This window comes from Ahaetulla prasina, chromosome 2 (genome assembly GCF_028640845.1).
Source record: "Ahaetulla prasina isolate Xishuangbanna chromosome 2, ASM2864084v1, whole genome shotgun sequence".
Classification (NCBI taxonomy): Eukaryota; Metazoa; Chordata; class Lepidosauria; order Squamata; family Colubridae; genus Ahaetulla; species Ahaetulla prasina.
The window spans coordinates 145452773-145478572 of record NC_080540.1 but is presented as its reverse complement, the minus strand read 5'-3'; the positions used below and the strand labels follow the sequence as shown (position 1 = coordinate 145478572).

General features: G+C 38.8%; 1 protein-coding gene across 1 annotated transcript in view; it reads right to left on the bottom strand.

The window, feature by feature from the left end:
- Positions 1-10443: 10443 nt before the first annotated feature.
- CACNG4 (calcium voltage-gated channel auxiliary subunit gamma 4) overlaps positions 10444-25800 on the bottom strand; it is a 95957-nt gene continuing 80600 nt past the window's right edge. Inside the window, exons 3-4 of the mRNA XM_058172762.1 lie at positions 16386-16526; positions 10444-12182 (exon numbers count right to left, since the gene is read on the bottom strand). Coding sequence (XP_058028745.1) covers positions 11647-12182; positions 16386-16526 — 677 coding nt within the window. The 3' untranslated portion in view covers positions 10444-11646. The remainder of the gene's footprint in view (positions 12183-16385; positions 16527-25800) is intronic.

Below are 25800 nucleotides of genomic sequence, written 5' to 3'. Positions count from 1 at the left end.
TTTGCTTAGCAATGGAAATTTTGGGCTCCACTGTGGTTGTAAGACGAGGACTACCTGTAAAGCCGCTTTATGAAATTCTTAAATTTTGTCCACCAGGCAGCGTTTTGTTTCTCTAAACATATCTTTTCCTTTATTAAAAAAAATTACACAACATTATATATAAAGCGAGGGAAAGGGAATCACTCTGAAAAGATTATCAGTCATACATGATAGCTCAAGGAGATTTTCACTGAAGAGAACCATTGCTAGCTTCCTGCATGTTTAAAGAGGAAAAATAGCCATTTCAGATATGCATAATACTATACAGGAAAACCAAGTGCAACATCATTAATCTTCTTTCAAGTGTCACAAGAATCTCAGTAGCTAAAATGTCTGGTGCTGTTGAAGAGTTACAATATTCAGTGGATGATCCGTCATCAGGCCAAAGCCTTCAGGAGCAACACCCTTATCCCTTGAGAATTAATTCCTGGCATAGGCAGCTTCCAAATAGTGCAAAATGCCAAAATATATTCAAAGGGCTTACAATTTTTAGTTACATGATCACAATCAGAGGTTCCATCAAACAGACACATATAAATGATGCAACTGGAAATTCTGCAGTTGGGCTTCAGGGCACATCTGCAGGCACGTCTATCCAAATTAGGGAAGCAATTGATCCACTTTAAGCTAAGATTTCAATTTTCTTCTTTCACCCTTGGTTAATTGTTCCTGGCCTCACACTGAGAGAATACTGGAGTTCTTCAACAATACACCATTTAAACTGTTTTGTACAAGGTAATCATGTACACCAATTTATCTTGTCAATTGAAGTTTGCCCTGTTTTACATGCTGTGACATTCCCTGAGAGGAAAAATTAATAACCAAGAAGCTTCTTTAGAACAGAAAAGAGCCAGGCAGGCTGCTTTCAGCTTGGTATAAGACAGGGATCTGCAAACTTGGCTCTTTTAAGACTTGTGGACTTCAACTCCCAGAGTTCCTCAGCCAGCTGGCTGAGGAACTCTGGGAGTTGAAGTCCACAAGTCTTAAAAGAGTCAAGTTTGCAGACCCCTGGCATAAGATCATCTGTTGAATTAGGACTTCAACTCGCTCACAAGTTAAGTAGCAATCTCCTTCTCTTTTTGACTATTTTAGGACTTAATTGATAAGCAGAGACATTTCCCTCTGTAAAATTTTGACGAGTCTCATCTAATTTATGATGTATTCACAGATAAGAAGAAAAAGAAAACAAGAATCTCTCCCTCATTTCTGGAATAGATATTAAACCGAGTTTCTGCTTTCAAAGCCATTTCCCTTGATATATAAGCTTTTAACATAATGTTATGCAGATTTTTTTTTTAAAAAACAAAAACTTATAGAGGTAGTCCTCAACTTACCACCATTCGTTCATAAACCATGCAAAATCTAAAATGGACAGCTAGCATCAAAAACGTCATCAAAAAAGCACAACAAAGAATGTTCTTTCTGCATCAACTCAGAAAGCTCAAACTGCCCAAGGAGCTGCTGATACAGTTCTACAGAGAAATTACTGAGTCTGTCATCTCCACCTCTATAACTGTCTGGTTTGGCTCCGCAACCCAACAAGACAGACACAGACTTCAGAGGATAATTAGAACTGCAGAAAAAGAAACCGCTACCAACCAGCCTTCCATTGAGGACCTGCATACGGCACAAATCAAAAAGGGGGCTGTGGAAATATTTACAGACCCTCACATCCTGGACATAAACTGTTTCAACTCCTACCCTCAAAACGACACTATAGAGGACTGCACACCAGAACAACTAGACACAAGAACAGTTTTTTCCTGAACGCCATCACTCTGCTAAACAAATAATTCCATCAACATTGTCAAATATTTACTAAATCTGCAGTAGTATTAATCTTCTTATTGTTCCCATCACCCTCTCCTTCCACTTATGACTGTAACTTTGTTGCTTGTATCCTTACGATTTATATTGATATTGATTGTTTCCTGATTGCTTATTTGTACCCTATGGCTATCATTAAGTGTTGTATCATTAAGTGTTAAATTTGTAACCTATGACTATCATTGTGTTGTAAGTGTTGTACCTTGATGAAGGTATCTTTTCTTTTATCTATACTGAGAGTATATGCACCAAGACAAAATCAATTGTGTTGTAAATGTTGTACCTTGATGAACGTATCTTTTCTTTTATGTATACTGAGAGCATATGCACCAAGACAAATTCCTTGTGTGTCCAATCACACTTGGCCAATAAAATTCTATTCTATTCTATTCTATTCTATTCTATTCTATTCTATTCTATTCTATTCTATTCTATTCTATTCTAAACCATGCAAAATTACGGTGGTCCTGGAAAAAATGGACTTGCAACCTATCTATGAAGGAATGACTGTTGCAGTGCTCCCTTGATCATGCAATCAAAATTTGGGCATGCGCTTACGACCACAAGGGATGCTGCAAACCTCCTCACCTACCTATCTATCCCTTCTCAATCTATGCCCCTTTAACCAACCTGCACAGCAGCACTGAGCAGTAGTACCAGGGCTGGGCTAAAGTAGAGGCCCAGGGTTTTCAGTGGTCTCAACCAGCTGCCACCTCCTTCAAACCTCTATTGCATCTCCAGGGCCACCTCCGTCACTGAAAAATGCCACCTCAAGTCCCACTGTGCACCACGCTGGCACAATTCAGCATAGCCTCGATTGCCCCATCCCTTGGTCTCCACAGAATCTGAGTTTTGCTGTTTTCTCCAGCTGCTGACTGGCATGCCCAGCTTATGTGAAGCAATTGCTGGATTCACCAGGCTTTCTTACTGAGGCTACCTCACAATATTGCCCAAGCAGGCATCATTTATTTATTTATTTATTTATTTATTTAAATTTTTATACCGCCCTTCTCCCGAAGGACTCAGGGCGGTGTACAGCCAAAAATAAAAACAGCAAGTATACAAAGTTAAAATATCAATTTAAAATACCTATTCCATAATGGCCGAATTAAAACCGTCAAATTGACCTAACCTAAAATACCCCATATAAAATTACAAAGGATTAAAACCTTAAAATTTAGAATTTAAAAATCAGTCCAATCCCGCTTGAATAAATAAATGAGTTTTTAATTCCCGGCGAAAGGTCTGAAGGTCAGATATTTGGCGCAAACTGGGGGGAAGGTCGTTCCAGAGCGTAGGTGCTCCAACAGAGAAGGTCCTCCCCCTGGGGGCCGCCAGCCGGCATTGCTTGGCGGATGGCACCCTGAGGAGACCCTCTCTGTGAGAGCGTACGGGTCAATGGGAGGCATAAGGTACCAGCAGGCGGTCCCGTAAGTACCCAGGCCCTAAGCCATGGAGCGCTTTAAAAGTGGTAACCAAAGCCTTGAAGCGCACCCGAAAGACCACAGGTAGCCAGTGCAAACTGCGCAGGAGCGGTGTTACCCGGGAGCAACGAGGAGCTCCCTCGATCACCCGCGCAGCTGCATTCTGGACTAACTGGAGTCTCCGAGTGCACTTCAGGGGTAGCCCCATGTAGAGAGCATTGCAATAATCCAGGCGGGAAGTGACGAGAGCATGAGTGACCGTGCATAAGGCATCCCGGTCCAGAAAGGGACGCAACTGGCGGACCAGGTGAACCTGGTAAAAGGCTCTCCTGGAGACGGCCGCCAAATGATCTTCAAACGACAGCCGTCCATCCAGGAGAATGCCCAAGTTGCGTACCCTCTCTGTTGGGGCCAGTGACTCGCCCCCAACAGACAGCTGCGGTTGCAGCTGACTGTACCGGGGTGCCGGCATCCACAGCCACTCCGTCTTGGATGGATTGAGTCTGAGTCTGTTTCTCCCCATCCAGACCCGTACGGCCTCCAGGCAACGAGACAGCAGTTCAACAGCTTCGTTGGGGTGGCCCGGGGTGGAAAAGTACAGCTGAGTGTCATATTCTCTTGATCCTTCCGAAGCTTCCGTTTCACAAATAAAGTGATATTTTTGCACCATTTCCCCAAATCACACGGATTGGAAAATGAAGCTTCAGGAGTTTTGTGAGAATGAAGCCTGCTTTTGTAGTGCTTCAGAAGCCTCATTCCCCAAATCACACTGTGCGGGGCCGACAAAAGGGCATACATAGATCAGGAGGGAAGATAGGTGTGTGTGTCAGTGGTGGGTTGCCCCTGGTTCGGACCAGTTCGCAAGAACTGGTAGTAAAACCGGTGGGAGGCTCCACCCATTGACCCAGACATCATCAGGAAGCTTCTGCACGTGAGCGTGAGCAAAGCAAGAGCGCGCAGGCGGCCCCATTGTGAACCGGTAATAAAAGTAAGTAGAACCCACCTCTGGTGTGTGTGTGTGTATGTGGAGTTATAGCCCCTCTGCATTTTTAACTGCTGCTGGGCTGGACTGAGGCTTCTAGAGGTGGCTGCAGCTTTGCATTGCATTGCATGCCCCCAACTCTTTTGTGGCCTGCAGTGGGCCTCCCTCATCCCCTGAAGGCACCCTTGTACTTCTGATCTGTGGTGCCATCTGCTTTACAACCTGCGATTCTCACTGAACGACTGCAACCTGGACTACTGGGATTGTGGTTGATAAGCAAACTAATCATGTGATGTTTCAATTTACACTTAACAACTGAGATTCCAACTGTGGTCATAATGTGAGGACTGTCTAAAACAGTGGACAGAGTGGAATATAAACTATTACATGCCAATTGATAGTCAAATATTTTATATACCAAAATGTTGATATTGTGAAGGAGTTTCGTTTTTTTTTTTTTTAATTTATATCCTGCCCTTCTCCAAAGACTCAGGGCGGCTTACATTGTGTTAAGCAATAGTCTTCATCCATTTGTATATTATATACAAAGTCAACTTATTGCCCCCAACAATCTGGGTCCTCATTTTACCTACCTTATAAAGGATGGAAGGGTGAGTCAACCTTGGGCCTGGTGGGACTTAAACTTGCAGTAATTGCAAGCAGCTGTGTTAATAACAGAGAGACTTAGTCTGCTGAGCCACCAGAGGCCCTTAATGGGTCATTCAGTTTATTGGAAAAAATCTTATGCTTCCTATAGGTTCCGATGTTTCCTTAGCAATTTGTCAAAATAGGGGGGTTACTTGTTGCCTCAATTCTTTTAAAATAACTTCTCACTTACTAATAGTTATTTAAAAGCAACTTCCATGTGTGGATATCAATATATCATTTAAAAAATGTAGCTAAAATCTACATAATTAAACGTTTCAAAATCCCATTGTGTATATGGGAAAACCACGGTTAGAAAAGTGAATATTGCTTCAAGACTGATGTATTTATTTAAAGGCACTCTTATGCTAATACCTTTAATTTACTTTAAGCAGATTGATTACGAATACATTTTCTATGGAAGAGATAATCCCTCGGGTTCTTTTTAGCTAAATCTTACCTGTCATATGATGATGAGTCACATATTTTGTAAAACTCTTAATTTCTGGATGGAATACAAAGGATCCATTCCAAAAACTGATATGGTGCATTGAGAAAGATGTGACCCACCTCAACATCATGGAGGCATCCATTTTTAGCCATAACTCTCTTGCAATGATTCTCAACTTTGGCAACTTTAAGATGTGTGGCTGTCAACTCCCAGAATCCTCCAGCCATCATGCTTTAGGTACTTCCCACATTAAAGGATGCAAAGATAAACTTAGGTGTTGGTGGGGGGAGTGGAGTGTAATTTTGACCCATATTACTATGACAAGCTTACATCGGAATCTGAATTTATTAAAATCATAGGCAAGTAAGGGTATTTAGATGAGCTTCCTGCAATCAGGTTTTTAAGCCATTTGAGTTTTTTTCTTGAGGAATTTGGATTGGCTCTAAATGTGAAATGTTACCTTTTATATCAGATTTTGGTCCATATGCATTAACAGAAAGTAAAGTTCCCATCAGTTTTGGAATGTATGTTGGATTGCTCTAAGTTTGAAATAATATTTAAAAACAAAGAAAGAGTATTCCTAAGACAGCATTGGTTATTTGCAAGAATTCTGAAGTAAAAAATTGGTATGTCCCATATGAATGGGTTCTGCAACCCAACAAGACAGACACAGACTTCAGAGGATAATTAGAACTGCAGAAAAAACAGTTGCTACCAACCTGCCTTCCATTAAGGACCTGTATACTGCATGAATCAGAGGGCTGTGAAAATATTTACAGACCCCTCACATTCTGGACATAAACTGCTTCAACTCCTACCCTCAAAATGACGCTACAGAGCACTGCACACCAGAACAACTAGACACAACAGTTTTTCCCCGAATGCCATCACTCTGCTAAACAAATAATTCCCTCAACACTATCAAATTATTTACTAAATTTGCAGTACTATTAATCTTCTCATCATTCCCATCACCCATCTCCTTCCACTTATGACTGTATGACTGTAACTTTGTTGCTTGTATCCTTACAATTTATACTGATATTGTTTCCTGATTGCTTATTTGTAGCCTATGACTATCATTAAGTGTTGTATCATTTAGTGTTAAATTTGTACCCTATGACTATCATTAAGTGTTATAAATGTTGTGCCTTGATGAAGGTATATTTTTATGTACACTGAGAGCATATGCACCAAGACAAATTCCTTGTGGGTCCAATCACACCTGGCCGATAAAAAATTCTATTCTATTCTATTCTATTCTATTCTATTCTATGAACAAATCAACAGCTAAGACTTTTAAGAGAACATTATGTGTGCTTCTTATGTTCTTAACATGATTTAAAGAAAATATTGCCTCCTCCTTCATTTACTGGGTAATTTAAAAATTCTCTCTTTTTAAACAGGGCTGGCTGTCAACCTCAGTATATTGGAAATATAAGGATAAAGAGTTATGGCCATGTGTCATTATGTTGTTGTTTTGGTATATAATGTGCATGTGTTTCATATGGAGTTACAAAAATTAATATAACCTAAAGATGTGAATGAATTCTTGAATTACAGACCAAAAGCTTTGAACATCACATAAACAGCGGGAGCTGCAAAACATCAGGAGCCTCAAAAGAAATTATTCTTCTGTGTTAGAAAAGCGTGAATCCAGATTTATATAATAAATGTTTTATAAACAGGAAGTTTATTGGCTATCTATCCCAGGAAAGAGCAATTAGTATTATTCCAGGTAATCAAGGTTTAATGATTTATTTAAAATTTGGATTAAATTTTATCCTGTATAACAAAAGAAAAAGAAAGCAGAAAGGGCCATTAACTAAAACAAAGTAGAAAGTTCCATAAGCCACACATGAAGGATTAACCTCAGTCCCTTATAAGTAACTATTCATGTACAATTTTTCCATTTTTAAAATGATAGTAATTCTTCCTTTCATTCTATAATAACCTTGATGGAGGGTTTTTAGATACAACCTTTTTAAAAATATCACTATTACTGTTTGCATGCAACTTTAAATAATTCTTTCTTCTGGAAGATGATTGCACGTTTTTGATTGAAAAGATTTTCTTCAGTAATAACATCTACCCCACTGTGAAGTCAGATAAAATGACCAACTTCATTTCCTGAGGAATTTATACAGTTCTCTTTCATATCCTACCTGAGACAATTTTATACTAGTTATTTCTCTGATTTATGGCAACCCAATGAACATATTTTTAAAAGTAGATTGTTGACCGAACTGGTTTTTCCTCAAAAATTTTTATTTTATGGATCAAATTAGAATGAACTGTTGCTACTATCTCTCAAAGAGTTATTAAGACTGTTCGTTTTCCTCTTGGGCAGATATGTTGCACACATAATAATTTAAAAGTCTGATTTTTTCAAAAGAATACTACATGGAAAAAAAATGTGTGTTCTTTGCCATCCTCTAGAGATTTTCCCTTCCTCCTCTTCCCAGTTTTTGAGCTAGGAAATCGTGCTTTGTAGTCAAAGATTAATAACTAAGCACTTGAGCTCAAGCTTGTAAAATTTTCAGAATAATCAATGAACACTGCATTTTAATTAAGTTTGTCATACGCTTATTTTGAAGGCTTGCTTTTAACTGACAGCCCAGGCCAAATATTACAAATTGGAAAAACTGCCATTTTACACTCAATTATCTAAGGATGTATGGCAGCATTCCTTGTTTTGCTGGCTAAATTTATATGACATTTGAGTAATTCAGAGGATTAAACTTTTTTTTTAAACAATAGCAATAAGGTAAACAAACATTTTTTTAATGTATAATACAAAGTAGCACAGCGCCAGGCGATATCAGTGCACAAAACATGATACAAATGTATTTACCTATATGTGTGTGTGTGTGTGTGTGTGTGTGTGTGTGTGTGTGTGTGTGTGTGAAATGATGCAGGAGCTAGTCAACTATCAACAAAAACATAGCCACTGGAAGAATATGGTCGATTTTACAATGCAACAAATACCCAATCTTAATGCAGAAAATTCTTAGACAGTGCCATAACACAATCTTCAAAGGGGAATAATTTCATTGGATATGTTTGGATACTCTAATTAGAGCAAATACACATGAGAACTAAATTCTACCTGTTAGTTTATTAACACAATAGGAAAACATAATTCAGAGAAATTACACTTGAATATACAGCAATGAAAAGAGATATAAGCACTTAATAATGACACAGACACAAACTGCTTCTTTATGTACTCTTATCATAGCTTTATACTACCCCTATCAACACTTTATTTTAAGACATCTCAAAGAAGAAATAACTTATCATTTGTAAGAACATGAACAGGTATACAGACACAAATAACCTCTCTAGCGTTTTAAAGTAAATTTGGAAATAAATGTAACCTTCGTGCATTCTTTTGTCACATAAAGGGTTAACGGACATTAGCATCAATTTTACATACAATGTAGTTGCATCCAGTTGTTCAGATGGTTTTGCAAAAGGCCTACAAAGGTAGGGCCATGTGTGGCCCTCCAGTTGTTACTGAACTGCACTCCCCTCATGCCTTACACCAGGGGTCTGCAAATTTGGCTCTTTTAAGACTTGTCGACATCACCTCGAAGTCCACAAGTCTTAAAAGAGCCAAGTTTGCAGACCTCCGCCTTACACCATTAAGTGTGTTGGAAAGGCCTGATGGAACCGCTTTGATGTTTGGTTGGCATTCATTGCTGATCCCTGAACTTGTCAGAATCATGGTGGATTCATCAATGGCGATTCACCATAAAATCAAAATGAAGCCTTAGTTGCTGTAAAAGTAAGAACAGGAAATTGGTTTGCTAGGCTTGGTCTTGCCAGTACTGGTTGAAGACTGAATGCTGGAAACAGTGGAGCTTGATTTGATTTGGAAAAGGTGCTTTGAAGTCTTAAAATATACCATCCCCCAGCATTCATTTCATTTTTTCCCCTCTCTTTTAAAAAGATCTTTTTGAACTATCAAAGTAGCTTTTTCTTTAAAAAAAAAAGTTATCTCTACAAATATCTCTAAAATTGGTTCACATCAGCTCAGCTTGTATTATGAAGTAGATAGAAACTGAATGCAATGCAAAAGGATTCTGCGGTGATGTTAAGAGAACTTAAGGCTTTGCAAGAGAACAGATAAATTCGAATTGGCATTAATTATAAACCTTGGAAATCTGAGGTGGGGAATCTCCAATCAGAGGGTGAGAGAGGTAGATCTTCCACTTAATTCTATTCCTTCCCTCTATTGGTAACTCTGGGAGGTTCCTTTGCCCCTTAAAAAGGGAGCCATAGACATTTCCAGCAACCTCTTGCATGCCTGTCCAAGAACGGGAGAGATTTCCCCCTAATAAAAGCAGCAAGGGTGCACATGCCCAATTCTACAACCTCCCTCTCAAGCAAGAGCTATAGTATTCTTCCTCTTACTCAACAAATGCCCCAGCAGTCTTTTTCTAGGCATTAGATAATTATTTTTCAAAAGCTGCTCTTTATTTAAAAAAAAAAGTAAGAACCTATAATACAATTAATGTTTATTCAAACAGGGAACTACATTAATAGCTTGTTGTTCCTGTTTGGAATCAATAGCCCTTCATAGAAAAAAAAAATCTGCAATTCCTGCCATTAACACAGTGAAACTGCTACTTCCTAACTTTGTTCTAAGCCTCTGGTCAATATTTAAAACATGTAAGAAGGGGTGGAACTACACTTTTAGCATGCTAGAACAGGTGCCATGTGTATTTCATAGCAGCTCAAAGTAAAGGATTACCGTATATACTCGAGTATAAGCCGAGTTTTTCAGCACATTTTTTGTGCTGAAAAACGTCCCCTCGGCTTATACTCGGGTCTATACGGCTTATACTCGAGGTTTTTTTTTAAGCCTCGGCTTATACTCGAGTATATACGGCTTATACCGAGGTTTTTTTCTTTTTCACATTTGCGGACTGAAGCCCTGCCGGTGCAGTGAGAGGGCGGGCGGGGAGCCGCCAGCCTTCTCAGCTGAGGGAGGAGGTTTCAACCGTAGGTGCCTCATTTCCCACCCTCGGCTTATACTCGAGTCCCCAGTTTACCCCAGTTTTTGGGGTAAAATTGGGGACCTCGGCTTATACTCGGATCGGCTTATATTCGAGTATATACGGTACTTTCCGACGAAGTGCCTAGAAAATTATGGCTGCAAATGATTGGTTTAGTAAAGGCCCCTCTTCCCCAATCGCCAACACAGGTCTATTCATGTTATGAGTTCTGGATATATTTGTTTTAATACAAATGTTTGAAATCTATAATGTGGGGTTAGCTAAACTTATCTCTGACACACGTTTGGGAAACTTGCTTTACAGATATATAGCATCAGTTCATACTGTCTCATCCCCAAATTGTTGCTTTTGACTTTGCAATTCAAGTTCTTTCAAGCCTTTGGGGACGACTATTCATTTATATACAGTAATAAAGGATGGGCAGTTTTGAAGGAACTGATATTCTTCATCTAATCACAGTCTTTACTTAAGAGCGCGCAGAATAAAAAGTCAAAAAGACTACTGGGCAATCCAGTAAACAAGGAAGAGAGATCAATGGAGTCTACATCTACATTCTCAGCAATATTACAGTGTGTTTAAAGTCAGAAACCAGGTTTTTCCCCCAAGGATGCCTAAGGCTCAGGAGCAGAACTCTAGTTGGAATGGTTCCCCCTCACTGGTTTTCAAAAGTTGGAACCAACCACAAGCTTCCTCCCCACCCCCATTATTTGACCTTTGCTCTAAAAGAGGGGTTTCCAACCTTGGCACCCTGTGGACTTCAACTCCCAGAATTCCCCAGCCCGCTATTCTCATTGATGCCTTTTTCTTCTGCTCTAAAGAAACATAAACATTAGGCAGCATTTATGATGAATTTCAGATTGTACCAAAGGGCCGGGTTGTAGAAAAAAGTCCACACTGAAAATTTAAAAATCTATTTCCACTAAAATATTTTCCAGGACACAAGTTACACAATACATACTACAAAAGTGCAGGGATTGGAACGGCTGATTTTAATTATTTCCTAAATATTCTTTTCTTAATCAAATTTTGAAAGAGCTTATAAAAATCAGCTAAAAAGGTATTGTTCCATCTCTCGAGGACATTGTGTTATGCCAACGTCTCTTTCTGCAACTTCATTCTGGGATTTTTATCCCGGAAGTATGCAAGAGCATTTTCAAAAGACATGCTTTTCACCTACAGTATAAAGGATCTGGATTTCACTTCCTTTGCTTTGTTTCAGGAAAAACAAACAAACAAACAACCCAACAAATCCCTTCAAACAGGTGTTGTTCTCCTGTTGACCATATTGATATGAAGTCCCTCTTTGAATTCCTTTTGAAGGAAATTGTGGACTTGAAGAAAGCCAGCGTCTTGTTCTATATTGTAACTTGCTGCGGTGGTAACTTTGAGAGGTTCCCTGGAGAGGGTATACATGGAGATCTCATTCATCGGAAGAGAACCTGCCATCTTCATCCCAACTGGAGAAATGTCCCTGGATGGAGAAGGTTCTGTGGATCGAGAACTAGATCTGGACCTTCTTCTTCTATATCTGTAGCTTGGCATCCTCGCGTAAGGGGAAGCTGAAGTCTTAAGGAACTGCTTCTTGGTCTTAAACCTCAGCTCTTTGTTTTTATCAATGTAAATGTTCACAGCCAGCACACCAACTGTTTCTGCCACAATGAAAGACAAGGCTCCAAAATAAAAAGACCAGCCGTAACTGTATTGGTTCTTTTTATCCTCATCCCGCTTGTCACTAGGATCACCTGCATTGCTGGAGATGTAGACAATAATTCCTATTATGTTACTTAACCCTGGAAAGAAAATAGCCAGGAGAAATCTGGTTAGGAGAAAAGCTCCATTAGACAATTATCAAGATAATTTTCTTGCCACATCAAACTTGCATCTTACTCTTATAATTAGTCCATGGACTAATATATTTTCTTTTCTTTTTTTTTAATGCAAACAAAATAAAAACATCTTCCATCCGAATACAGTGTGTCAGTGGGTTGGTTACAAATCTTTTGTGCAATTTCAACATATGCATATCATTGATTTATCTAATCTTACGTTTTATCACCTGATATATATATCCAAATGTTTTAATCAATAGATCCTTTAATTAACGACAGTATTTTATTTTCTCATTTCATATAAGTCGTTCTAAATCAATATTTTATCTTATTACATCATTTATTCCATCATCTTAAATCAATTGTATCATTCGATAATTCTTCCCTTGTAAGGAACTCCAATCTTTTTTAACACATTTTCCCTTCTAACCATTGATAAAATAAATCCCATATCTTATAATATTGCTTATCTTCCTGGGGCTAATATATTTTCATGCAGTTCTGAGCATGATTTTATTTGCTTTATATTGTTGGACCGGAACCTGAACTATATGTATAAAATGAATAGTTGCCTAGACATGAAGTCCAAAATACCTGGAGAGCATCAAGAGCTTTAATTCTGCTTATCTTATCTATGCGGTTTAAGGCAATACTTTCCGACGTACTCTAGGAATGTTTAAAATCAATAGTGTAAGTCACAGATAACAACAGTTACTAAAGTTTGTTCAATAGGTTCGAAGGCTTGTCTTACTTAAGGTCGATAAAAGGTGAAGCCATTGGAAGTGCCTCAGGGGAAGTCATGGGAAGTGCCTCATGTTATTTTAAATGGTTTTTAGATCCAGTAGAATATAGCTTAGACTGTATAGCAGGGGTCTCCAACCTTGGCAACTTTAAGCCTGGAGGACTTCAACTCCCAGAATTCCCCAGCCAGCAAAGTTGAAGTCCTCCAGGCTTAAAGTTGCCAAGGTTGGAGACCCCTGCTGTATAGGATACAGCAAACCATCTGCTTAGTTAGGAAAGAATGTTGTGGAAAATCTCAGAGAAGAACAAACCCTGATATACGGTGCACCTACTTAATGATTATGAGTGACAGCATTCTTTTTTTATGTGTCAATAACTGTTATGAAGGAGCTGGGAGGCAGGTTTCTCAAGACCCTGGCAACGGGAGGAGAGGACATACAGGCAGTGGTGGAATTAAAAAAATTTTTTACTACCGGTTCTCTGGGCATGGCTTAATGGGCTTTGTGTGGCTTGGTGGGCATGACAAGGGAAGGATACTGCAAAATCCCCATTCCCTCCCTACTCCTGGGGGAAGGATATTGCAAAATCTTCATTCCCACCCCACTCTGGGGCCAGTCAGAGGTGGTATTTGCCGGTTCTCTGAACTACTCAAAATTTCCGCTGCCGGTTCTCCAGAACCTGTCAGAACCTGCTAAATCTCACCCCTGCATACAGGGTATGCACGGCACATGCGCACATACAAAAAAAAATGTATGCCTCAACAAACAAACAAACCCCGTAATAATAAGTTTGAGCCTGAGTAAGGCGAGATTTAATTTTCAGGCTTTCACTTGTTAAAACAAAAAGCTTATTGCTTTGAGACTTGAATGTAAATTCCAGGTCTCTTTGGGGTTCACATTATAATAACAGTAATAATGGAGGTTTTCTTCACGTTTATTATTGGTCTACTCCCTAGTTCTCTTCTCCATCCCTGTTGATTAAAAAAACCAAAACCTTGTAATATTTATGGCCTTACTTTTGAGTGAGAGATGACTGAAAGCAGTCGATGGAAGAGGCTGAGTTAACATTTGGAAGGGCTACAGGATTGGGGTTACCTAATTAGCTCTCATTATCTTCTGAAAAGGAGGCTAGTTAGAAAGATGAGCACAATAAATGACACCATAAGGGCACTAACTCTGTTCTGTTTACCTCCAGTTTTGCCAGCTTTAGCTTCCACACAGAGTCAATATCACTGAGATACTTCTGGAACTGGGGAATCACTGCATTCTCAATCATCTTTCCTAAAGTGGAATATTCATGACTGGTCTGTAATTATAAAAGTCTTCTAGGAGAAAGAAGGATTCCTCTTAGTACTGCCTTTTTGGACAGTGGGAAATAAATTCCTGCCACAAGATGGAATTGATAACTTGAATCATGGGCTGCATGTTCCCACGCTGGCCAATTTAATTAACTACAGGGCCTACTGAGATAGTAGCTCTCATTTCTCCACACGTACAGTCTACATTTTTGAGACCTTCAAACAGAAAAGATTCTGCTATGTGTAAGGTAAGTGATGGCCAAACCTATATCCCTATGATGTGCAGTTAACATTTCTGGTCTGTAAAAACAGAAATAATTGAATTTATCCATAAAGAATTATGTAAGCTGCTCTCAGCAAATCTAACTATTCTGTATTCTTTCCACTGAAAATCCTGGATTCAGAGTAAGATTGGTCTGTTCTGTGTGAATGTAATGGAAATAGATTCACCTGTTATATTTACATCTTTTTTTTTTTAATGTAAATCCTCTGGGTACTTTAGAGTTACCCTGTCAGTGAAGACCTACCAGAATTCCTTTAAAAATGCAGTCCCAAGAAACAAACATAATCCTGAATAGCTTGTCTTTCTTGCAATCCTCAGTTGTTTTCTATGTAGCCATATGGTGGAACACACCTTCCTCCTTTGACACCTTTGATTTATATCCCGTTTTTCTACCCAGAAGACACTCAAAGTACTCCCAGTAAAGCTAAGAGCCTCAGAAGCCTCATAGGTAATCATTATTTGATTTCAATATAACCTTAGTATTACTAATGCTAATCTACATTTAAGCTGAACATTCCAAATGCCCAATGCAAACTAGATACAAATGCAATGCAAATTACATCCTAGGAGTGGATAAGAAGTGGAAATATGAGGCATTTACTGTGTGAGACATAAGAATTAAACTAAGGGAATATAATAATCATGCCGGGGATTAGTAATCTAGTACCAAATGGACTTCAGTTCCCATCAGTGATAGCCAGCATGGGTGATGCCAAGGGCTTTGTAGGAGCCAAAAGATATCAGACTATCTACCACTGAACCATGGCTATACTGCAAAACTGATCATCATAACAGTCGTGGTGGCGCAGTGCAGTACTGCAGGCTACTTCTGCTGCCTGTCAGCTGCCTGCAATTTGGCAGTTCGAATCTCACCAGGCTCAAGGTTGACTCAGCCTTCCATCTTTCTGAGGTGGGTAAAATGAGGACCCAGATTGTTGGGGGCAATAAGCTGACTCTGTAAACCGCTTAGAGAGGACTGTAAAGCACTGTAAAGTCTAAGTGCTATTGCTAGCTTACTTTTAAAAAAGCTGTCTTTTTAGAAGGTGTTGATAAAAAGAGAAAAAATAGCAGCAGAGAGACATACCTAACCATGATTAGTTCTTGAGTTTTTAGAGGAAGACCATGGTAGAAACATAGAGAAGGATTTTATCTTGCTCCTCTAGAAACCTAAGGCTTCCTGTCATTCCATTCAAAAAGCTGTGTGAAAATTTGGAGGAGTGGTTTCCATCAAGGTGTTTAGAAAGTGAGCAGACACCTACTTCGGTAGCCTCCAGGCTTTTTGATAAATCTTTCTACATTTTTATGTAAGTGAAGTGTCAATTATATCATTGCTTTTATTTTCAAGGGTGATTCTTGATACCCTGATTTGCTCCATGAGCCAGATGGATGGTTTAGTCTAGGGCTGGTTTGGAAATGTGTCCACCTGCCTCCCAGGAACAGTAAAAGCAAGCAGTGGTCCTAAAAAAGTGTTTGGGGAATGGGGACTCAACATGGTGATAGGTAGTTTTTTGTTAAATCCATGCTTTGTAATGTATTCCATTACTCCAACCCTCCTTTTTACAACCATGTTGGAAAAGAAAGAGGTTTGCAAAGCATGAATTTTGCCTCCCAGCTTCTGCTGACTTTATATGGTGGCACTTGGAGCTGTGGAAGAGGAAGGGCTGAAGAAAATAACATTTTTGTTCTCTTTCAATTCCAGCAAAATTGGCTCAGTGAAGGTCTGAACTCAACCAGTAAATCATAAGATCCCTTTGCTGATATTATTTGGAGGACATGACCTTTTCCATTCCCAATGCCCACTGAAAAATTAAAGAAGAAGCCTATAAAATAAAGATGAAGTTACCTGCTGCTACAAAAAGAATTCCAGCACTAAGGATAATGTTGTTTTTGCTGCTGTAAATCCTCCCAGCTCCAATGCAGAGGCCTCCCAGCAACAGCAAGATTGTGCTTAGGATGGGGAACACACTGGAGGCACGTACTATACCTGAGAAAGAAAAGGGATGGGAGAGAGAGGGGACGATAACAGAGCAAGATTGTTTTTGCTATCGTTTTTTAAAAAAGAAATATAGCAATTAAAAACCAAATTCATATGACCAGTGACAATTTATTAATCAAATCATATTTACACTCAGCACTTTGAGCATTGTGATACTGAAGATGCTTCTAAATAACTACATTATTGTCATCAACATCATCAGGCATTCGTAGATGCTGTAAAAACTAGCAATATAAAAGTGACACCAACAGAATATCAGAAAATTGCAGGAAATACTTTCAAGAAAGGTGAAAGAAAGCCAAATGGCTATCAACGTCCTGGAACCTGGAGTTCACCAGATTACCTAGCAGTGCTAGAATCACCCTGACCAATATATAATGATAGGGAATGAAGGGAACAGTAATGCAATTGGACTACAAATTATCAGAATAAGAAATGTTTTATATTTGGGCAAAATGTTTGCCTCTGGAATGGGAAGCCTCCCCCAAAACACTGTACCTTCCATTTCTTTTTTTTTTCCTGATGAAGTTTTTGCACTTCTTGCTGTAAAATTTATGAAGTTATTACCATAATCAGCTTTCTAGAGTCACAATGTGGGGAAACATCTTCTGACAAGCTAGCAGCTAAAGGGGTTATAAAGAATAACCCAGAAATTAATGCATGGAAGAGTAATGAAAAATGGATGAGCAGATGATGGCGTAATGCCAGAGAGGCAGTATTATGAACAGCCACTTGCAGGCATGTGGATTTGGATAATTAAGACTGACTGTATGGGAGCTGTCCTGCCCCATCCAGCTTTCTCTGTGGCTGAAGCATGAAAGACCAAATGCATACACTTTAAGGGGGAACTTGTTTAGAAGAGGGTAGAAGGGGTATTGGATGGCCACTGCCTTCTGAGTCTAAGCAATAATGAGCCTTCGTTGTCACCCCTTCAAGGTCTGGGTTGATCGATCAACTTGCATGGCGTTGGCTTTCTTCTTTGGTTCCACAGAGTTCTGTTCCTTTATTGCATGTTTGCTTGATTTACTTATCGCTTTGAAAGTCAGCCTCTTTTTTTGCCTCAGCAAATTCTCAAACAGCACTGGGTGAAAGGGGCACAAACCATAAAAGTAAAAAGAATCAGAGAGGCCAGGGAAGAAAAAAGGGAAGGGAAGAAGAGCAGTGCTGAGGAAGAAGATTGACAGAGGGGCTTTGGAAGTAGAGGAAAAATTAGATTTCCAGCATCTTGGAAATCGGCTGTGTTAGGAAAGATCAATACTAGAGCTTGTTTCACAATGTCTCTTTCGCAGATTTTACCATTAAGTAATGGCCATTTTTTAATTCTACATTAAAGGGTAAATTGCAATCACGGTGAGATGCTTACTGATTTGCAAGAAAATTACCTCAGGCAAGAGTTTCAGAACAGGCTCACAATTACCTAGAGGCAGAGAAAGAAGAACAGTGTTGCTCCTAACTTGGTTTGGCATCCTAGGACAAACTGGATTGAGGACACAAGGCCCGGGTTTATTTAATATGATAGAACGTGACCTGGGCTTGTTTGTCAAAGGAACTATTTTAGTATGATCTTATAGAGATCATTTTAATCATGTTGGTTACTTAAGTAATAGTGGGGCATCTTCTGTCTAAAAAGCTAAATCTGATAAATAGGAAGAGTAAGTACAGGCTTAAGTAAACATTACTAGCCTCAAGTGCAGAGGGACTCAGATTGAGTCTTTTCTTTCTCAGGTGGGACTGGAAAATTCTTTACCTGAAATCTGGAACTGACATTTATCATCACATTAATCAGGATGGGAGTCAAATTTTACCAAAGTAGAATATTAAGGAAAACTGGGAATTGTACTTCAGTGACATGTGCAAGCCACCAATTCCTCATTACACTAAAAACAGTGGATTAGTAGCTGACTTACTTTAAGATATTTTTTACACCAGTTCCCAGTAGTGGGTTTCAATTTTTTTTACTACCGGTTCTGTGGGCATGGTGTGACTTGGTGGGCATGGCAGGGGAAGGATACTGTAAAATCTCCATTCCCACCCCACTCCAGGGGAAGCTTACTGCAAAATCCCCATTTCCTCCCGATCAACTGGGACTTGGGAAGCAGAGAATAGATGGGGGCGGGGCCAGTCAGAATTTTTACTACCAGTTCTCCAAATTACTCAAAATTTTCACTACCGGTTCTCCAGAACTGGTCAGAATCTGCTGAAACCCACCTCTGCCCATTCCCCATTATGCTACAAACAACACTAAACTAAATATACTAGTAGCCTTAGTTTGAGATATTTTTAAATAAGTGTAAAAATATCTTCCCTGGTTAACACTGGTTGTAAATGTCAGTTCCAGTTTTAGGGAGAGAATTTTTCAGTTCTACCCGAGAAGGACAAGACTCAATCTGGACCTTCTGCAATTGAGGCTAGTAACCTTTACCAAAACCACAGTCTTTTCTTATGTTTTACAGAACATTTTATATTCTTTTGTGTTACATAAGAGAAATGGTAGAAAAATCTCCTTCCCCTAGAGGTTCCTTAGGCCATAACCTAACAATGCCCAATCAATTCTCAAAAGTTTACCAAATTTTGCTTGGACAACAAGGGGGAGGGTAGCCTTGTTCTGAATCTGGATTGATACTGACTGTGTGAATGTGTGTAAATCTAGTATGGGCCATATGTAATCTTCCAAGTATTGGGGAGCTCCAGCAACAATAAGCCTTAACCAATATGGCCGTTTGTGAGGGATATGTGCAATATAACAAATTTGCAATCTAGTAATTCATTGTAGTTGCTAGGAGGATGAGTGTTTTGGATGAAATGTATTCAGAAAAAAAAATCCTCAAGTATTAAAAAAGGAAGCCAGAAAGAAAACCCTAAAGACCCAGTTGCCATATAAATGTGACTGAAATGATTATGCCCTGTTTAACATCACACTGGAAATCTATGGAATGTTTGCTCTTTAAACTCAAATTTTCTGGTTGGTGATTCTCAGTACAACTCTCCATAAATATACTCACAGAATATTCCACTCTTTACTCTAAGATTCATAACTATACTTTGATTTAATCCCATTGCTGTGTCTCAAACATCTTAAAACAACTTAAAACCAGCAATAGGTGATGCTTAACTCCCATCAGATGTAGACATCATGGCTAACTGCAAGGAATCAGGGAAGCTGCAGACTAGTAAAATCTAGAGGATAATATATTATTTATACTTGTTGCAACAGCAAACAATCTAGTGTTATTCTTCTACATTACATTGGATTGCTGAGCAAACCTGAGAAAAAGCTACCTACGTATATTCCTATGATTCTTGCCACTTACATAAATATTCTCAGTACTGGAGATTCTGTCAACTGAAATAGGAATAAAGGAGATTTAAACTCTGTCATCAACAGCATTGTTGTGAAAATCTTAATAATATTGTGTTAGCCTCTGAGGCTAACAAATGACAGTTAGGCCTCTATGATTACAAACTTGATCCCTCATCTGAGAGCCAGGGAATGTTTGTAGAGATATCTAATTCCTCCTGCTTTAATTAAAAAATTTATAAATGAGAGAGGGAGAGAGGGATGTACTGGTACTGTTTTGGCTACACCGTTTACACGTATTGATAAATCTGTCAATGTTTGTAAGAATTAAGGCACAACAATTGCAGTCAGCATCTTCAAAAAGAAGAAGAGATGCCCCTGCCTATCAGACATCTCCAAGAGAAATTAAGGGATTGGGTGAATGAAGAAAATTTGATAGTTTAGGCGCAGGCTGGTTTTACAAAGAGTCGGCCGACTATGAGTCTTTCTTGATACTCCAGCATTTTATTGAGAAATACCAAATACTATAATCTCCTCACAGGTAGCCTTCGCAGACTTGTAATCGGTACTTGATTCTATTTCCAAAATAGAACATGGATAGCCCATTGGAAACTTCTTAGATCAGGGGTCTCCAACCTTGGCAATTTTAAGACTTGTGGACTTCAACTCCCAGAATTCCTCAGCCAGCAAAAACTCTGGGAGTTGAAGTCCACAAGTCTTAAAGTTGCCAAGGTTGGAGACCCCTGTCTTAGGGGGCCGTGGTGACTCAGGCTGTAAGATAGCCTGTTATTAAAACACAGCAGCCTACAATTACTGCAGGCTCGAATCCCACCAGGCCCAAGGTTGACTCAGCCTTCCATCCTTTATAAGATAGGTAAAATGAGGACCCAGATTGTTGGGGGGGCAATAAGTTGACTTTGTAAATATACAAATAGAATGAGACTATTGCCTTACACACTGTAAGCCGCCCTGAGTCTTCGGAGAAGGGCGAGATATAAATGTAAATTAAAAAAAAAAAGATTGATCCCCATTCATTATTTCTTATTTAGACTCTTTATAACAGCACCTCTCTGATGGTGAAAGGTGATCATTAGAGATACTTATCAAATGCTGTTCCAACATATAAGGGTGTTTAAATAAGGCTGCGTGCTTGCTCCACTTTTGTTTAATAATAATATCTATGCCATGTTGGGCCTTTAGGCAACCCAAATGTTCATCTCCTAAACTGGCAGATGGGTTTATCTCCATCTTACTTTATAGGGATAATGCAGTGATGCTCTCAAGTTCCCAATAGGCTTTAGGAGAGCCAAGTGTGTCCTGGTTCAGTATTGCCAAGAAAATGAAGTCACAGTCAATTATAACTATGTTTTTGCAAAAACATAGTCCATAAGTGCTGTATGTTGTCACATTTCCAGTTATAAATTTATAGAGTTATAAATTGAATACCAAAGTAGTTTTTTATTTGGAATTTCTCTTTTTATATATTGAAGTATTCTTCGTTGTAATTTAAATTGTATTTTTTATGGCAGAGATGATGTTCTTATATCCAGGACAAAGACCATAATACCTTCTCGTAGATATTTTCATCATCATCATCATCATCATCATCATCATCATCATCATCATCATCATCATCATTTGATTAAGTTATTTCAGGAAATAGTGCTTCCCCTTTAATAAAAAGGACTTGTTTTTTCTTCCTTCCCTGCAAATGAATGTTAATTTTCTAGAATTGCAGGCTCGACTCTGATTATCCTGAACAGAGACGAGTGAGAATGTAGCTTCCTCTTGAAAACTGTCACATAATATAGGTTGTACTTTACATGTCTAGAAATGAAGCAATGTGAGCAGATCATGCTCCAATAAAAGTCCCCGTAAAGCATTGCTATTCATTATGCAAGGGTGGTAGAATGTGGCAGCTGTTCATTCCGCTTGGTTTCCTTCCAGGCTCTAGGAAAAAGGGAAGATTAGCGACCAAGACTTGCTATCAACTCAGTCACGCAAGCTAAGACATTTTTGTGTGTGCTAACTATAGCCTCTTGAGGCCTGAATATTTTCAGACAACATCATACGTGAATAAAGATTGGTTTCAGCAAAGTTGCACCTGCTGTAGTAAAAGGATAAATTGGTCTCACTCTTCTGGATGTCCAGCATCTGCTCAACTTCTCGGACAACCTCAGAAATCATATTACAGTCAAATGAATAGCATTTGACAGCATGACAACAAGTGGGTTTTATGTCAGCTGAAGTTCTGGGCAGATCAAGAAATTGTGTATCTTACATTCTTACTGATGATGTTACATTGGAAAGCAGAATATGTTATGTTTATGCTCCTGTGCACATTTCTACTACTTTCTTTCCTGAGGTCCAAGTAAGCTCTTAAAACCTGGTTTTCATCCTAGAGGTCTGGATATAATGTATTTTGGGAGCACAATTGTGATTTCTTGTTGCTGTTATGATTGTTTCAGACTGGGCTATCTGTCTGGTTTTTTTTAATTTTTTTGGGTTCTTTATGCCGGTCAGAGTCCATCTGAGTTGGATGGCTATAACAAAGAAAAAATTTGAAATCACAGTTGCCAGTTCTTTAGCTGGCCTTCCTGTGCATTAAATTCTTCCCAAGAACCTAGGGTATTGCAATGTATCGACATAGTATATCTCTGGATCTAAGTAGGGTAGCCATTTGTAATTGACAGACAGAAATTTTGTCAATGCACACATTTTCTAAGTGTCACCTAAGATTTTTTGGTATGGCACCCAATGTGCTAATGCTCATTGGGGCCATTTTCAATTTCAGTTTTCGCATCTTGATGTTCTGTGATCTTCTCCAATTCTATTCCACTATCTCCTGGTATTGCCATATCGATTATCCACACTTTGTTATTATGAATCATTGCCCAGTCAGCCAGATATTCAGATTGGATTTGGCATTTTTATCTACCTACTGAGTCCTTTCCAAGGACCTGGGAAAGGCAAATGTTGATGTTTGATAGTGGTATTGCCATATTGATTATATTGATAGTCTTAGAGATATTGTTGCAGGATGTAAGCTGTTCCGAATAAAGCTACCTTTTGCAATTGACTGATGATGAATTTGTCAGTTCCAATGTTCTTCAAATGGTGCTCCAGTTGTTTTGGGATTGCACCCAAGGTGCCTATTACAATTGGTACTACCTTTGCTTTATTTTGCCACAGTCATTCTATTTCCATTTGCAGATCTTTGTAATTTGTGATTTTTCTCCAGTTCTTTCACTTCTGTTCTGCTGTCTTCAGGTACTACCATATCCATTTATCTAGACTTTTTTGTCTTTCTTATCTACAATTGTCAAATCTGGAGTGTTATATGGCAGGTCTGAATTCTAAAATCCCAGAGCACTTTAGCTTCTGGCAGCTGTGATCTCACATTGTTGTGTGTATCTTAATATTAATACCTGGCATTTTTGTTTCTTTTATAGAAACATCATTAAGTAAAAGAATGAGAGAGGAATAATGGACAAAATGAAAGAAGGAACTAAAGCCTCCTTTTCAAAATAATTGTGGAGTGACTGGTATTAAGAACCAACTGTGTATAGGCACTATAAGAATAATAAGCTCCTATAATGTTGTTTAATGCTTAAGGCTTAGGGCCTCTGGTGGTTCAACAGACTAATGCAGTCTGTTATTAACACAGCTGCTTACAATTACTGCAAGCTCAAGTCCCACCAGGCCCAAGGTTGACTCAGCCTTCCATCCTTTATAAGGTAGGTAAAATGAGGACCCAGATTGTTGGGGGCAATAAAAGTTGACTTTGTATATAATATACAAATGGATGAAGACTATTGCTTAACACAGTGTAAGCCGCCCTGAGTCTTCGGAGAAGGGCGGGATATAAATTCAAATTTAAAAAAAAAAAAGGAGAGAGGGAAAAAAGACTTCTCATGAAAAAGGTAACTAAAGGCTTTATTACCATTGTTGTCTATTTTAGCCATTTAGGAAAGTCGTCTTAGGTTAAATGGACTGATGTTTTTTATAATTTCTTAGTGTCATCGCCTCAACTAGGCAATCTATGGATATTTCATTATTAAATTTATATGCTGCTACAACTGGGATACTAGTTTCCCGAAAATTTAACCACCGGGCACGTTAGTTGAAAGTTTTGTAGCCATAACCCTGGATGGGAACTAAGCTGAGGAAGGTTGTTCGGTTAAAATGTAAGTATATTTGAACTTTCAAAGAATTATAACAATTATGACAATTTTTTTTAAGCTTATGCAAGACTAATTAAATCTTGGAATTCAAGTCTTTGCATCTTAAAAAATGAAGAATCTAATCCACTCTGGTCTTTTTACGAAGAATAATACCAGAACATTTAATTATTTAAAGTTTTCTTCTTTTTACTTAAGAAACAAACTTCTAATTTGACTTAACTTAAAAATGAGAACCAATTATCCTACCATTGTCTAACAGGTCTGTCTTACTATGAGAGTTCCTGCTAAATAATTTGATATAAGACGTACCAAAAGAGCTAGTTGTACATAGCAAAACCATTTCTTATTCATGCTTCCTTTACTGGCTGGGTGGCATAGAGGTTTATTTTAATTTGTCTGTGAGAAGGGATTCTGTGTTTTTTTTTTTAATTTTGAATGACAATTCCCTCATTTCCATAAACCTGAATCCTGAAAATTGCTGGATAATTTGAAAATAAAGGCAGCATGTTGCTGTCAGCCCTTCTATAGTTTCTGTATTAGATCAGTGGCCTATGGCTGAACTGACTACTGAACCGTGTGCTTTGTATCTTAGTACCTTATTGTTCTAAATACTATGACAGAATATATTATTTTCATGTCACTGCCTGTACATTTTAATTTTTGTCTGGTTGCTTTATTTTATTCATTTAAAATGGCTTTAATGCTATGTCGGACTTTCTCACTACACAGCTAATGGCAAAAAACTAAAACAGAAAATAAAAGACACCTCCCAAATAAATAATATGTATAAAAATAGCATCCTTGGTACTGTGACTTATAACATCCCTAATTTAAAACAATCTATCAGAATACTCAATAAATTACAGCTATTCTGATATTGCTACCATACATCTCAGATAATCTGTTCTTTAATTCTACCCTCCCAAAGGATCTTTGAAAAACACAATTTTAAATAACTTTCTAAGAATCATAAACAGGAATATAGTTCTATCACTAGAGCTCCTGAAAACAAGTCCCCTCCTGCTGAGCCTGAGAAGACAGGGAGAGACACAGCAAGTATCTCCTGAAGATATGCCTTGGGATGATTCTGTTTGTGTCAATCCTCTATGGTAGGCCAAACTAAGAAACCTAATGCCATATCAGCCAGGAATACTTTTATTGTCACATCTGCAGTAACAGAATCTTGCAAGTCTGAAAGTGCTAACCCCAGGGGTGGTATTCACTTATCGTTGCTACTGGTTCACAAATGTGAGCGCGTGCGCCTCCTCCACGCAAACACAGAGGGTCAAAAATGGGACGTAATGACATCCGGGCGGGTGGGCGGAGCCTCCCGCCGGCAGCGCTACTGGATCGCCTGATCTAGATAGAGCCAGCTGAATTTCACCACTACTACACCCCCCTCATCACTTATCTTTGCATAAATTAGGGAAGGGCCTAGAGCTCTCTAATTAGTTTCTTGGAATGGGCTCAAGACTACCTTATCTGATTGTTGCCTTTATAGCAGCTCTTCCTTCTCTCCTTCTAGACCAGGCCTGTCAAACTGGCGGCCCATGGGCCAGATGTGTCATGTGCAGACCACACCCACACCAGCTCCGCAAAGGCAAAAAATGTCGTGATACATCAAGTGACGCGATCGAGTTTGATACCCGTGTTCTAGATGATTCCCAATGCCCCCTACAGTTTGGAGAAAACCAGACTCTAAGCCTTGTAACTCTTTCTAAGCTATTACCAGCATCCTGCACTATGCTAAAAAATAGTTGGGAAGACAATGCAGCTCCCA